Here is a 16,108-nt window from a genome sequence, read left to right as displayed (position 1 = left end):
TGGGATGCAGTTAAGTTATTGGGAAACAATTTAACACTTTTTAGTCTTGCATTTTTTATTTGTTAGGCAGGTCCAGAGCCGTGCTCAGTCCAGAACTAATTATTCTCCAGCACAGGTAAGACTTTCCTGAGTACTCAGCACAATGCTCTTCTTTTTTCTTTTAAGATTTATTTATTTATTTCTCTCCTCTTTCCCCCCACTCCCCCACCCCGGTTGTCTGTTCTCTGTGTCTATTTGCTGCGTCATCTTCTTTGTCTGCTTCTGTTGTCAGTAGCATGGGAATCTGTGTTTGTTTTTGTTGCATCATCTTGTTGTGTCAGCTCTCCATGTGGGTGGCGCCATTCCTAGGCAGGCTGCACTTTCTTTCATGCTCGGTGGCTCTCCTTACAGGGCGTACTCCTTGCGCGTGGGGCTCCCCTATGCGGGGGACAACCTTGTGTGGTACAGCACTCCTTGCGCGCATCAGCACTGCGCATGGGCCAGCTCCACACAGATCAAGGAGGCCCAGGGTTTGAACCATGGACCTCCCATATGGTAGATGGACGCCCTAACCACTGCACCAAGTCCACTTCCCACAATGCTCTTCTAATTTTCCATTCTTGCTGGTAGGAACAGATACCTTTTGGAATTTTCTGTAGTGGAAGTCTGCTGATTGTAAACTTCCTGAGTCTTATTTGTCTAAAATGTCTTTATTGTGCCTTCATCACCGAAAGGTGCTTTTTCTAAACAGAGAATTCTAGGATGGCATTTATTTTCTTTCAGTTCACTGAAGATACTCATTCTTAGGTTTTCTCGTTTCCAATTCTTGTTGTTGGGAAGTCAGCTATCAATCTAACTGTTGCTCCTTTGAAGATCAGATCTTTTCAAAATGTATTTTTTTTCTATGTTTGATTTTTAATTTTCTTTCTCTATTTATTTATTTGGATTTCAATAGTCTCTTTTGTAATGATCCTTCTTGGGATCTGTTGGATTTTTTAATCTGTGGGTTTTTTGTCTTTTATCAGTTCTGGAAAAATTCTCTTCCATTATTTCTTCAAATAATAGTTCTGTCTTTTTTTTCTGTATTAATAGTTCTGTCTTATCTCTATCTCCTCTTTTAGTATGACTCCAATTACACACGTTAGATATTCTCCCTTTTATCTGCTATGTCTCTACCTTGTATTCTGTATTTTTTGGCATTTTCCTTGTGCTTTATTCCAAGTTGTTTATTTTAATCTGTCTTCCAATTCTTTCTTCAGTTTTGTCTAATCTGCAGTTAAACATGAGTTATTTTCAGTTACCAAGTTGTTTGAAATCCTAAAATTTCTTTTTGGTTCATTTTCAAATATTCCATGCCATTATTTAAGTTTTGACTTCCTTGCCAAAATTTTTAATCTTGGTAAGCTTAACTATTTTACAGTTTGTTATATGGTTATTAGACTGTTATATGTAATATCTAGAGTCCTTCATACTCTATTGCCTTCTGCTTCTCCCAGTTCTTTTATTTGGTCTTGTCTCATCATGTACATAGTTACCTTTAACTGGGTGCTGAAAAGTATATGAAAAATTATTTGTAGAAATAATTTGGAGTCTAGTATGATGTTATCTTCTTTCAGAGAGGATTGTGATTGCTTCCATCAGGCACCTAGAGACACTTTTAGAGTTGAGGACTTTGTTAATTCCAGTGCCAGGCTGAGATTTTTTTGATACACTTAGATGAGGGGAAGCCAGGCTGAAAACTCTGGTTTCAGTACAAAGTGGGGTGGAGAATTTACCAAGGTCTATACTCTTGGAAGTCCTCAGATTCAGACAATTATTTTCTAGTCGTGAGGCCACAGATATGCAGCACAATCTCTCAAACACCTCTTTTTGATTGGCGAATGCCCCCAGGACAAAAAAGATTACTAGAGCTTTGTGTACTTTCAGAGTTCCCATGCCCTTTCCCTAGATCTTAGCTTAATAATTTCGTGATTTTTAGATTTAAAACATATTTTGAACAGCTTTTTAAAGTTGTCTTCAGGGAAGTAGATGTGGCTCAAGAACTAAGGCCTCTACCTATCATATGGCAGGACCCAGGCTTGCTCCCTGGGGCCTCCTGGTGAAAAAGAAGAGAAAGCATGCCTGTGCGGTAAGCCAGTGTCTGTGTGGTGAGCCAAGTGCTCACAAGGAGAGCCGAATGCCCATGCGGTGAGCCGAGTGCCCATGCGGTGAGCCAAGTGCCTGTGCAGCCTGCTGAGTGCCCACGTGGGTGCCTACATAGCGAACTGAGTGCCCACATGGTGAGCCAAGTGCCCAGGTGCCTGTGTGGTGAGCCAAGTGCCCGCATGGCAAGCCAAGTGCCCACATGGTGAGCTGAGTGCCTGTGTGAGTGCCCACATGGTGAGCCAGTGCCCATGTGGTGAGCCAAGTGCCCACGCAGCTAGCTGAGTGCCTGCACAGTGAGTCAGTGCCCGCACAAGTGAGCCACGCAGCAAGATGATGATGCAACAAAATAGAGACAAAGGGGAGAGTCAAGGTGAAGCACAGCAGAGACCGGAACTAAGGTTGCGTAATTGACAGGGAAACTCTCTCCACATCAGAGTCTCCAGTATCAAATTCCAGTGAATCCTAGAGGAGAAAGATGAGAAGACAGAAAGAGAAATAGATACAGATCACACGGCAAATGGACACAGACAGCAAAAAGAGCAGGGCAAGGGCGGGGGAGGGGAAGAAGAGAGAAAAAAAGAAATACTTATAAAAAATAATATAAAATAAAGTTGTCTTCATAAGGATTGGCCTGAATTATCTAGCCCACCATAACAGGAAGTGGTTTTCAATGTAATCATCAAATTTATAAAAGGGGTGTGTGGCTTAGAGAAGTGCTATTTGCAAGTCTATAATCTAAGACACCTATTTCCACTTCCTAGTCACAGTTGTTTCAGTTGTGAAATTTGTAGAATGTAATTTTTTTACTAATGATAACCAATATTCTGAAGTTTGTAAGTGCTTTAAAATATGTATTCTTAAAATAGTATACATCATAACAGTCAAACTATCAAAGTTGGTGAGTGGATTGAATATATACTTAAAATAGAATAAAATATTTAGTAATGAAATGTTTTAGAATTGATTGTGGTGATGAATATACCACTCTGTGATTATATTGAGAGTCACTGATTATACACTTTGGATCAATTGTATGGTGTATGAAAAAAACGGTTTAAAACAAAAAATCTCTAGAATTTCCAATAGTAGCTTCTGACACCAACTGCAAATACTGCAGTAACTCGATCAGTTCAATTCTGACTCTATCCAGAATTTGGTCAGACTCCATAGGTTAAGGGCCTTCCTCTAAAAGACTGCCCTTCGGGTACCAGTCACAAGTTTGGGGACATAGGCCACCCATACTTCTGACCAAGTGGTCACAAATTTGAGGTTTTGCACCACCCTCTTGGGTTTGATAATTTGCTAGAACGACTCACAAAATTCACTGAAAGTGCTATATTTAGGATTATAGCTTTACTGTAGTAAAAGATAGAAGTCAAAAGAAGAGATGCATGGGGTGAGTTCTGGGAGGGTCTCAGATGCAAGATAGCATCAGTGTATTTTCTCAATCTTTGAATCTCATTGGAGCTTTGAGGGTCCCAAGTTTATATGGGGGTCTCATATAGGCATGATTGATGGAATCCATATCCAGGCGACTGAACTTAATCTGTAGCCCCTCTCCTTTCTAGAGGTGAGGGAGATGAGCTGATAAGATCTGGCTCAATACCCCAACCTCCTAATCACCTGGTTGGTCTTTCTGGTATGGCCAGTCCTACCCAGCAACTATCAGGTGTGGTCCTGGGCCCCACATGCCAATTACCGGAAATTCCAAAGATTCAGAGATTGCATCCCCAGGTACTGGTAAAGACGAGACGAGTTTTTCTTACTACTACAGCAAGTCATTGCATTTCTTTTACTGTGGGTAAGGAACATCTTTTCATGTTTATAAACCATTTGGGTTTCCTTTTCTAGGATGTTTTTTGTGTTCTTAGTCCATTGTTATAAGTCTTTTTCTTATTGGCTTGTGGTTTGCAAATTTCATTCCCAATTTGTTGTTTATCTTTTAATTTTGTGGTTGTTTTGGTTATGCAAAATGTTTTATTCTTATTAGTCATATTTATCAATCTTGTTCTTAAAGACATAGATGTTCCATAGTATAAAGATGTTGACTCTCTCAAAAATTAGTTTTAAACCACCTACCACATGGGAGGTCCAGGGTTCAAACCCAGGGCCTTCTGACCCGTGTGATGAGCTGGTCCATGTGCAGTGCTGATGTGTGCAAGGAATGCCATGCCACGATGGGGTCTTCCCCATGTAGGGGAGCCCCACATGCAAGAAGTATGAGTACACCCCATAATGAGAGCCGCCCAGCGTGAAAAAAGTGCAGCCTGCACTTTTTTAACTAATCCAATCCTGAGGGTGTGAAAATCTTTTGTTGTGACTCAGGTAGAGTCTCTTCCCTTTTTTTAGGTCTGATAAAAATGGAGACAGAGAGACACACAGGAAGAGGAAGCCACCATATTTGATCCTGCCATGTGAAAGAGAGGACTGCAGGAAAGCAGAGCAGCTCCAAGAGGTTGAGGTCCTGGAGTCTAGAACCAGAATACAGAGGCATGGAAAGCGGCCTCTGAGAAGTTGGGCCCACGGTTGAGGAGAAAGGCCATATGCCTGGACACCCAGAGCTGAGCTTCAGGAGATGGTAGATTCTGGAGGGGAAGGCAGAGATCATAGCAGAGATCAGGAGCCATCTGGCTTTACCATGTGGCAGCTGACTTTGGTAAGAGCGCATCTCTGATGGTACCTTGACTCAGACATTTCGTGGCCTCGGAATATAAGCTTTTACCCCAAATAAACCCCCTTTATAAAAGCCAACTGATTTCTGGTACTTAGCATTGGCAGCCCTGTGGCAAACTAAAACAGCATCGAAGTGGACTGTAAGGGTGTCAGGAGGAGGAATTACAAGGCTTACCTGAGCCAAGCTTACTGAAGGATTCAACGTGCTGGCTGGAGCAGGTGGGAAAGGTATTCGCACCTGCCAGTCCAGCCACCTAATGCCTGGAGTCAAGGTGGCCTACAAGGACAACTCTAGAGGTAAAATCAACCAATTTGGAGGAAAAGCTTCAATCCAAGTCTAACACTTTCTATGTTGGAAATTATTTCATGTGGGTGAAAAACCAATCTGGTTAAAAATTGGAACCCACAATTTCCTCCATCAACATTTAACCTGAACTTTTCAAGGGTCAAAAATACTTAGTCTTGACTACATCAACCTATTTGTAATTACATTGTCCTTCAAGTGTCCTATTTTTGTGCCCTCCAGCTCTTCCCCACCGTTCTGCAAAGATTTTAAGCCCCATTTAGACAGGACTATTTTTTCCCTCCTCACATATTGCTAAAAAAGACAACGACAGAATATTCCACTCGAAAAATGTTTACTAATTTATATATCAGCCCCAAGAAGTCAGGTAACTTTCAAAATCACTGTAGTTCTCTGCCACTTGCCAGTCTCATTTCTGGTGAGGAATGGTAAGAAGAGAAATAAGTAGTAATAGTTAGAAACTGTAAATGACAAAAAGCTGTTTAATGTTTGGTAACAAATTCAAGTTCATCAACAAATTTCCTCAAATTCAAATAAAGGTGCTAAAAATGCTTTTTTGCAATTTTTAAAAATATTTACAGTTTTGTTTTTACAAAGTTCTGCACATAAATAAATATACAGAAACAAACCCCATCAACTGTCTATTATCAGTAATCCTCACTGGTGGGTTCACCATTTTATAAGGAAGACATCATTCAACGCAACCTGTCACAGAGACTGTTCTATTGGCAAAGAGTTCTCACAAAATCACTACTCAGCCTTTCTTATCAGGACTGTAAATCATCCTGAGGGTTTTATATACTAGAAATTAAGCATGAAATCAATGAGTGTGATCATTTTGAAAAGGAGTATGACTACAAATAAACCCCACCACCCGCTGGCTAGTCACTGTGAAAAGTATGCGTAAGGCAATTGAATTAAGGGTCAAAGACTCATTCTGCTAATGTCAGAAACGACACTAGCAAGATTCTTAGCCTCATCCACCAGCTGACGGGCCTCTGCGTCCAGGTCTCCAGGAACAAGTCCCACCTCCTTCACCAGACAAGGGGTTATAACCTGGAATAATGGAAAGGAAGCATTTATCAATAGTACCTCACAGCAGTGGGGATGGTTGAAAATCTGGGAGCATTTTATAAAATAAAATAATGAGCTTGATACAAAAGCACTAAAGATATGAATTCTATTCTTGAGGGAATTTTGTGGCCACCAAATGAAAGAAATACTAAATATAGCAACTGCATTTTTAATTGAACTCAATGAGAAGGAAAAATAAGTCATTTAGCTTCTTGGCCCTAACTCCTCAAACATGCAAAAACTATGCATGCAAACATGCAGAAACACACACCAAAAAATTCACCAAAAAGCCTCTCATAATGGCCTGATTTAAGTATTTGACAGTTTCTATTGCAGTGTTTAATAAAATGTAGGCCAAACGCTGTGCAAGCTATAGAAAATTAAAAAAACAAAAACAAAACAGAAGTAACTTGTAACTTCTATCACTATGGTACCTAGGCAATCTATATTCCCTTTCCCCCACCACTCGTTAGTCTCCCAAAGCTGTCCACAGTCATGTGATGATACTTGAACACTCAGGCTCTAGAATCCTTAAATGCATTCCAGTTGTGCTTGGTCCTTGTGGTGGTCCTTTGGGCAATAGCTCTCTGAGCCTCGGTTTCTTTATATGTAAAACCTAACAAGGCATTGCACCTACCTTCCAACTGCTGGGAACACTAAGAGAGACCACACATGTAAGCATGCTATGCATTACATTTTCTACAACTGGCACTCCTCTCCTAAGTATCACACTGTTGGGTTTGGAAATAAGACTTCCAGTAAGAGAAAGTTTTAAAATAACATTTTCTTTTTAGGTGTGCCACTCTCCAACAGCAAAACTGCTTTAGGATCTTGACATAGGGGGATTAGAGGTCAGTTTTAAAGGTCACTCCCAGTTGTGTCCAGGCTGCCTTTGAGGACGTTTTCCATATTTACCAGGCCTGTCTCGACAATCCCCTAAGATATCATCTGAGTTCCCACACTCTGGCCTCTGCAGGGTCTCCCCCCAGAAATACCCTCTCCTCTAATGGAGAAAAAGACTTCAGCCAGGAATTGGTTCCTATACAAAATGTTCCCTGCTCTCTCCATCCTCAGGATTCACTTAGAACTTGCCAGAATCACCAAGGATTCCTTATTTTCATTTGTGAGTGTCGTCCTCCCAAATAGATTTGAAAATCTTCAAGGATGAAATGAAGACAGACTACTATGGTATTGCTGTAGGGCGTTTGGGGCAGTGCTGCACACAGGAGAAAACTCTGAATGAACTTTTGTCCACTTTTCCTTGAGAAAGGTGTCCGCAACAAAACAAGAAGGCCTTGAGAAAAGAGCTATAATGAGTTCTAGCCACTTAACATTCATTTGCAAAATGGGGGAAACTACTCCTCTCCTTACTTCTCACCTTACATGGCTGTATGAAATCAAGTGAGGATACTAAAATATAAATATCCTCAAATTACTGAGTGCTTAGTAGTTGCTTTATATCTGTTTCCTTTATTTAATCTTCACACTCCTAAACACAGTAATGAGTCTCAATTTATAGCAACAAAACCAAAAAGAAGAATCTTATTTTTACCAGTTAAGTATACCCTGTAAATGTCCAAATTTCTTGAATATTATAAGTCAGGTGGCACTTACCACCTCCCCGCAAAGGCTTTCTGTCAGGTTTACGTTTTGGGATGACTGATGAAGTGGAAGGCCCAGGACTGTCTTCTTCCTGTTAGAACACAAGGTTTAAGAATCTACTTTAAAACATTTTACAGGAAAAATTCATCTACTTGAAAAATATCAAATAGAACATCTACAGTCACCTGAGGCTTTCTTGCATTTCCTTTGTAACTTTTTCCTTCTTGCATGTTGTCCCACATTTCAATTTTCTGTCTCCTTTCTTCTTCAAGCTGAGAAAGAATTTGCACATAGTACAGAATGAATTTACATAGCTGCCATCTTAAAGAAAAAGCTAATTTCAACAATTTTTAAATTTAAATGTCCTTCAAAAGAAAATCTTCACTTGCATTTTCTTCAGTTAAATTAAAACTTGTAAAGGGGAGGTGTGAGTTTAACTCACTTCAGAGAACTCACTCTGGGAGAAAAAAGGTTAGAAGGCTCTTCCTTAAGACATGCCTGGCAATGTAGTGGAAGACCTCGAACTTGGACCAAGTGGGCATGGCTATCATTCCCACCTTGTTACCCAGACGTGCCACCTGGGGATAGTTACAGAACCCCACTACTTCTCAGGGCTGGGCCATCTGACAAGAACAGATTTGAAATTGCTTTGAAAAGTCCAGTACTATGGGAATATAGGGAAAGCTATTATTAGCAGAAAATGATGCCCAAAGATGAACACTTGACAAACCTGTAGTCATACAGGACAGATGAACAAGCAGGGAAAGAAATTCATTCTATCACTGTTTCTGCTCCCTGCTCCTTGAAGAGCAACTAAGTCCCACACCTTATTGCACTCCAAGTTCACTGATCTCTCTCATTTCCAATGGGATTCAGACCCCAACTGTAGTTCATTCTCGTCCCACTGAGTCCCAAAGACAAGGAAGAAGATGCTTAATGGGTACACACACAGGGGCCGTAACTGCTAAACCTCAAGCCCTGCCACCTCATGTTTCCACTGTCTGTAAGTAAAGCGGGCCAAGAAGGAAACATCTCCTGACATGAAGGCACTAGTTAGCCATTGAGGACATCAGGACAGAACCATGGCTTACACGTTCCAAGACCATAAACAAGAGAGACAACTTAGCCCTGAGTTGGGCAGATTCAGTTTATTATTATTTTTATAAGTATATGACATAGCACCACATATATATACTATAGATTTTGAGCCAAATACGGGCTAATACGGTTTTTAGGGGGTACTAGGGATTAAACCCAGGACCCTGGACATGCGAAGCAGGTGCTCAAGCACTGAGCTACATCCACTCCCCTCATACAGGTTTTTTGGGTTTTTTTTGAGGTACTGGGGGCAGGGGATTGAACCTGGGACCTCGTAAGTGGGAAGCCGGCACTCAACCACTGAGCCACATTGGTTTCCCTGAGTTGGTTTCTTTCTTTGTTTTGCTTGTTGTTTGTTCTCTCAGCAGGCACTGGAAACCCAAACTGCGACCTCCACTTGAGCCACATCTGCTCCCCCCTCATATAGTTTTAAAAAGCGATCTTTTAAAATTATTTTTTCAGTTCATCAGCAAACTGACTATATGACCAAATTATTTTACTAACATGAAAAAATCCTTAGACCCAGAAGTCCCTGAATATGTAGAAGGAATTCAACTTGCCCATATGGCTCTAGCAACAAAAAAATTAATGAATGGAACTCAGCTAAGAAAAACAGTAAAATAGAATTGTTCAAAATGGCATATGATCTGCACATAATCCTGCCACTTTGTATAAAAAGGGAAATGGATTTTATCCTTGGATAGAAAGAGACCCAGAAAAATATCTAAAAAAAATTTAATATGGAGCAATGGAGAGAGGGCAAGGAAGGTAGAATTCATTTCCATGGTATAGATTTTTGCATTTTTAAAAAGCCATCTGTGTGATTAAAAAAATAATGTGCTAGCAGATTTTAGGTAAGTGAATATATTTAATAGGGAGTTGGGGTAAATGCTGAAATGAACAATGAAGGAGGCTGCTGGACAGGGTGGTTGAGGAAGATGTGTGTGTGTGTGGTCTTATTCCAAGCTGGGGAGACCAGTCCCAAAGTGGATGACCAAGCAGAAACAACAAAAGCCACTAGCAGCGGTGGAAAATCGTATGACCCTGGAAACACCACACAGACACATATAAGACAGAAGAATTTCTCCCACTGCCCGAGAACTGGAAGAGGCCAGAAATATCTGGATCACAAATGGAAAGCAGCATCTTCACTTGCTGATTCTGGGTTGCCCACATTGGGTAGGTGACCTCATGCTATTGAAGAACTGCACTGTCCCCTGGATGCTCAGGTCAATAATAAAAGTCATCCTCAGTTCTTTCCTTTCACCTCCTACCACCCTCCAATTAAACCTTTTAAAATGCTCCATCTCTATAAGCATGACCCTAGAATGAGCCCACCCCCCACCCTCATTTTTCTTCAATCACTGAAGAGTAGCCCCAGGAAGCACAGGTCATGGTGACACACACAGCTTATGAGACAGTGGAGCAAGAAGCGCAAAGCATACTCTGCGCATCTGGTACCAATAAGACCTAGACACACAATTTTGCTGGGTAATACTGCTATAAAGGAGACACCAAAAAACAAAGACAGAAACAAGACACCTTTCTTTACAGTACTTTTCCCTGTAGAATAAGAAATTGCAAAAAGAAAGCATGCTAGCCAATATGTTACTAAGTAAAGTGAAAATGATTCTGCCACAATTACTTGTTCCCAATACTGGCCTAATGGACATGCATAACACTCACAAGCACACTTAAATGTTCATTTGCACTCTCACACCCTGAACCCATTCATACTCCCTCCTATGCTTTTCCCACTTTTCACTGTGTTTCATGGTACCACCGGGTTATTTACATAGTAGGTACTGAAATACTAGGACCCTATCCCAGAGTTTATAAATAAAAGACACACAGATGCACAAAGAGACTTTCTTATTCACTAAGCCTCAATTTTGTAAGACCACGTATTCAAACTAAAACAACTCATACCTGTTTTAGTTTTTCCTTATGCTTTTCAGCTTGTGCGTTTAATTCTTCTTGCATTTTCAAACGAGCAGCTGCTACAGCTTCTTGTCGTTTAACAACAATATCAGGTTCTAAAATGTCAGAAAAATATAACTCACCTTGTATAATATAAAAAGAAAACTCTTGAGTGTGCATGTTATTAAAGTATAAAGAAGTACAGATGTCTGATAATGCAAAAGGCATATGTTTTTACACAAATAAAATGTTTTATAGATGTACTGCTCAAGGGGCAGGGGATTATCCATAGCCATAGTTCTTAACTAAGCATCCACATCACCAGAAATATCTATCAGAAAGGCAAATTTCTGGGCTCCCCTTAGTGATTCCAATTCAGATAGTATGGGATAGGGCCCCTACACTGAAATGTAAGCAATCTGACAGCCACACCGAGATTCTAGTACACAACCTGGAGACCTCTGTTACACCCACAGCCTCTACGATGATCAGATTTCCAGAAAATAACCAAGAAATGTTAATGTTTTCTATATAGCATATCTATTGCTTAATTAGCCCAGACCAATATCAGAAAGAAGGATTCTTAGATATTTTTTCCTTGTTTCTACAAAAGAGGAAAAATTTATAGCTAGCACTAAGAATAGAAATGAGTGCCCCAGCTTTACCTATATTTTTCTCCAGTTTGTAAACAAAAGCAGAGCTCCTATAAATACAAAGCAATGCTTTCTATCTGCTCATCTGTCCAGACTGCTGTGTTAAGGAGCACTGAGGGAAACTTTACAGGGACGCAGTTAATTTTTTAAGCAAAGAAATAAATTTGAACTCATATATTCACCTCAATACCTGCTAAAGTACTGCAAATCAGCATCAACTGGAGATGAATGGTATCAGAAAAAGGTAATTTGACAGATTCCATGTAAAATAGGCACCAAATATCATCCAAATAGCACAAGTAAGTATGTGTGTGTATTGGTAGAGATGGCTGGAATCTTTAAAAACAAAACAAAATTCTACTTTCACCTTATATATAAAAATAAATTTTGGTGACATATGTAACCACTGGGTTACAAAATTAATCAAGTGTGGGTTTTTTTTTAAACCTAATTTTTCTAACAAAATTATATGCTAGCCCAATGGGACATCTTTTCATTGCACTTTTGCTTTTTGAAGTACTTCCTAAAAATACCTTTTGCAATAGTCAAAGCCGTCATCAATTTTGCCAAGGATCGCTCTAAATCAAATACTTCTTTTGAAGTAATCATCTGATCATCATCATCGTAAACTCACCCTTTAATTATTAGCTGGTCTCACTCTGCCAGAATTTCCTTATAGAGATAGTTGTAGCAAATGATTGAAGCAGTTTTCTAATCCCATTGTCATCCCAGTCACCACATCCTGCATTTTATGCAAGAATTACAATCTGCACTTTGCAGATTGTTGTTGGATGTATAGCCAACAATCAAGGCGACCAAGAAAATGGAAAGACTGTGGAATAATGAGAGGTGTTTGAGCATTTCCATTATTGACTATTTTTGTGTCATGACATTTGCTTGCTTTCCTACCCAAGTCTTTGGCTTCTAACTAAAGACTGCTGTGATATATTGGGGAAAAAACAAACATAACTTAATCATAATGCATTCCTGTGGACAGGAATCCATTGTAAATAGAACCTTCTGAAGACTTTATTTTCAGTTAAGGTGTGGCCAACTGAATCAGGTTGTGTTTTAATCTGGATCGCTGGAGTCCTTTATAAGTATAATAAAATTCAGGCAGAGAGAAAAAGCCATGGGAAGCAGTCTGAAGTTGGAAGTAAATGGAACACGAAAGAGAAAGAAGATGCCACCATGAGCCCTGTCATGGGATGGAAAAGCCAGGACCTAAGGATTGCCTGTCCCAGAATGCCACAGTCTTTGGGGAGAAAGCATTGCCTTACTGATGGCTCAATTTTCGACTGCTCCTAACCTTAAAACCATGAGTCAATAAATCCCTGTTGTTTTAAGTCACCCCATTTTGTGGTATTTGTGATCACAGGCCAGGAAACTAAGCTACCATGTGAGAAGGAATGAGTTTTTGAAACAGTCAAATGTAATTTGAAATCAAGTGAGGTAGATATAAAGAATGAAGGCGGAGTTTCTCCTCATAGGCAGTGGCTCCAGAGACAACTTAGAATGAGTAGGAAGATCCACAAGTACAGGGAAGCCATGAAGTCTTCACTTTAATCCAGCCTATAAATGAAAAACCATTTATCTAGATAAACAGTGAGTGTTCTATATACCATCAGGCAGGTTTTCCAGCTCATTCAAATATCTGAAATTAAACAAAAAAATCGAATGCACATTTACCTAAATCAATTGCAGAAGCATAAAATAGTTTCCCCCATATACAAATTAAAATCATGAACCTCTTACTAATAGACTAACTTTTAAATATTAAAGAATTAGGTTGTCACAGTCACCACCTTCATTTCTGTTATCAGGCACTAACCCACAGCCGCTGCTGCTCGATCCAGCTGCCTCTGCCTCAAGGCCCTCAGCCGGGTGGAAAGCTTCTGAAAGACCACGTAGAGGAGGACACAGCTAAAGACGATGTACCAGCCATAGGTGGCCAGCAGAGAACCCACTGAAAAGAAGAAAACAATTTTCAAGAAATAAAAAATGATACGGTTAGTTGACTTCTCCAGAAAATTCAACAAAGACAAAACAAGAATAGATCCTGCCTTCAAAACATTTCACATTGAGATGGCTTCCTAAACAGAACAGTTAAAATATGAACAAAAAGAACAACAATTCAGGAATCCGTGAGAAGAGACTTTTCTCAATCACTTGGGAAGTCACTCCGGAGGATGTAGGACACAGCCACAGGGTTCTGAAGGATGAAGAGTAGTTTATCTGACCCGAGAAGGCAAAGAAAAGCCTTTCAGGTCTATGGAACCACAGATAGAAAGGAGTGGGCGAATGGGACGATACATTCCGGGTGTTAGGTTTGTGTGGCGGGGAGTAGCCTTGGAGGCAAATGTCAAGGCACGAGCACTGTAATCTGGAAGGGTTTGCTCTGCAAAAAGTAAAGGACCCACAGCCAAAGGGCCCCGCCCAGAATGGCCCGCCGCCCGGGATCCGGTTGCTGGCCAGGCGCTCTCGAGGCAAAGGCCCGGCGCACAGCCGAGGACGACCCACCGAACATGGCGGCGCGCCGCAGGAGCCGGGCTCCGCGGCATCTCCCCGGCGACGACTCACCGGTGACGTGCAGGAAGCGCAGACCCTCAGTCTCAAAGGCCGGCCGCGTGGACAGTAACTCCCCATCCCGCTCCATGGCCGCCATCGCACCACCCGCACCTTGTCACCCAGGCCTCGGCCTTCCGGCCCGCCCCTATATACACGTAGCGCGCCAGGATGCGGCCAGGATCTCGGCCAATCGCAGCTCGGCCTGGTCCTGACGCCTGGCCTATCGCAGAGGGGATGAGCGCCGGTGGGCGGGGCTCCCGGGGGCGGGCCAAGGGGCGGAAACCCTCCTTACCCATGCCCTCAGGGCTGACACTTGTTCGCGTTCTGTCCTTTCTGCTGGCTTAAGTGAGGTGGAAATGACCGAGGCCTAGAAGGTTACGACCGCCAGGAAACAGGATTTGCAGCAACAGCCCGGGAACGGGGCCCATTGGACAACAGGGCTCGGCAGGTTGGCTGCAGCCAAGGTCGGCCCCGGCCGCGGTGTGAAAGCTGCAGCTCTGGCAGCCTCCACCTGCAGTCGGGAGATAATCTTTCAGGCCAGGAAAGTGCCTACCGACCCTCCAGGCCCCTGAGCTTCTCCCTCCTCTTCAGAATCAAAGCCTCCTGGGAAAGAATAATCGTAATGGCTCCAATATATTTTGAGTCTTACTAGGTGTAACATGACATTATGATACAGTTACTGATCATAGAGCCCTGGCTCTCTCCTCAGCTTGCAAAGCCCTCCTCCCACCCCTTCCACTTCCTCTCAGAGGCCTATGTCAACTGTTGTATTTGAGATGGCAAGCGGTTCCTCTTCTCAATCCCCTATCTTGCTCTGCTTTTCATCCCTTTTCTAAAGCAAGGTCACATTCTGTCATTCTCTTAATCTGTTTATTGCATTTGGGTTAATTGCCTGTCTCTCCCTCCTTTAGTCTGAAAGCACTGGGAGAAAAATGCGCTTTTATTCCTTGACCAAGCCCCTGGAGCAATGCCAGGAGGGCTAGTGAGCCCTCAATACATATTTGTTAATGAATGAAGGTAAAAATTAGAAGCAAACTTAATGCCCATAACAGAGGAATCGTACTGAGGAGTGGTTATTGAGTTTATGTTTGCCAAATTTTATTAAATAAGTCTTTTTATAAAGCACATGTTTAAAAAAAAAAAAAGCTAAATTATATAGTAAGTGCTAAATTCCAGCTCAGAGGAGGAGACTGGAAGGACTAGAGGTTTAACTGAAGAAAGAACCTGGCATATATAATGGCAGGAAAGAGGACATACTCTCCTTGGTCTGACTATCAAAGCAGTGGAACCAAAGTTTGAGAAAGGATTGCCCCAGAGAAGCTGATGACAGTAACGGAAGAATGCACCCTCTCCTTGTAATTTTATTTAAAAACTAGGTTACCTTGAGATTTTTGGGGGGGAAGCATTTGAAGTGGACATACCTAGTAAACAATTCTTTCTTGGAAATTTGCCATGCAAAATGGAACTGAAAGTTATGTTTGTTTTTTTAAAGAGGTACTGGGGATTGAACCCAGGATCTCATACATGGGAAGCAGGCGCTCAACCTCTGAACTAATCTGCTCCCCAGTGAGAGCTGGTTTTTTCATTTGTTTTGTTTTTAGGAGGTACAGGGGTCTAACCTGGGACCTCATCCATGGGAAGCAGGCACTCAACCACTTGAGCAACACCCCTTCCCCAGTAATGTGCATTCTAAACATACATAAAAAAGTACCTCTATAATTATTGTAAACTACAGTGAGGTATAATGGTATTTCAGTTAAATAGATTTTGAGTCTAGGTCATTTTTGTTCCTAGCATACCTCTATACTCTTGGTTTCTTTGATAGAAGTTACTCTTTCTTCCTAGTCAGGTTTATGTATTACCTAGTCCCTTTAATTTGGATGCATCACCTCACCTAAGTTATCCAGAACTATAGAGATTTCAACAAACACTTTTTTCAATGTAACTGCTCAGTGTTATTTGCAAAAATAGGACAAAGGTGGACAGTAACCAGAACTTCCTTATCAGTGGCTATGGTAGATCGAATGGTTGGCCCTAATTTGTCACTCTTTCCTGCAGCCATTACCTTGTGTTAGGCTCAGTGTAGGTGGAG

General features: G+C 41.4%; 1 protein-coding gene across 2 annotated transcripts; it reads right to left on the bottom strand.

The window, feature by feature from the left end:
• Nucleotides 1-5,418: 5,418 nt before the first annotated feature.
• On the bottom strand, nucleotides 5,419-14,165 carry SELENOS (selenoprotein S). Of its 2 annotated transcripts, XM_058294616.1 has the most exons (7): nucleotides 14,029-14,165; nucleotides 13,280-13,414; nucleotides 10,805-10,911; nucleotides 7,963-8,049; nucleotides 7,790-7,868; nucleotides 6,098-6,157; nucleotides 5,419-5,516 (listed from the first exon to the last, which is right to left on the bottom strand). In XM_058294616.1, exons 1-7 carry the CDS (start codon nucleotides 14,111-14,113, stop codon nucleotides 5,482-5,484), a joined length of 588 nt encoding a protein of 195 aa, XP_058150599.1. In that variant the 5' UTR covers nucleotides 14,114-14,165; the 3' UTR covers nucleotides 5,419-5,481. The 2 variants fall into 2 exon arrangements, with proteins under 2 accessions (XP_058150599.1, XP_004462163.1); XM_004462106.4 differs by lacking the exon at nucleotides 5,419-5,516 and having other exon boundaries at nucleotides 5,566-6,157.
• Between the last annotated feature and the right edge of the window lie 1,943 nt (nucleotides 14,166-16,108).

The sequence above is a fragment of the Dasypus novemcinctus genome, chromosome 3 (genome assembly GCF_030445035.2).
Source record: "Dasypus novemcinctus isolate mDasNov1 chromosome 3, mDasNov1.1.hap2, whole genome shotgun sequence".
Taxonomy (NCBI): domain Eukaryota; kingdom Metazoa; phylum Chordata; class Mammalia; order Cingulata; family Dasypodidae; genus Dasypus; species Dasypus novemcinctus.
Note: the sequence above shows the minus strand (reverse complement) of the source record. Positions and strands in the feature narration are given on the sequence as shown.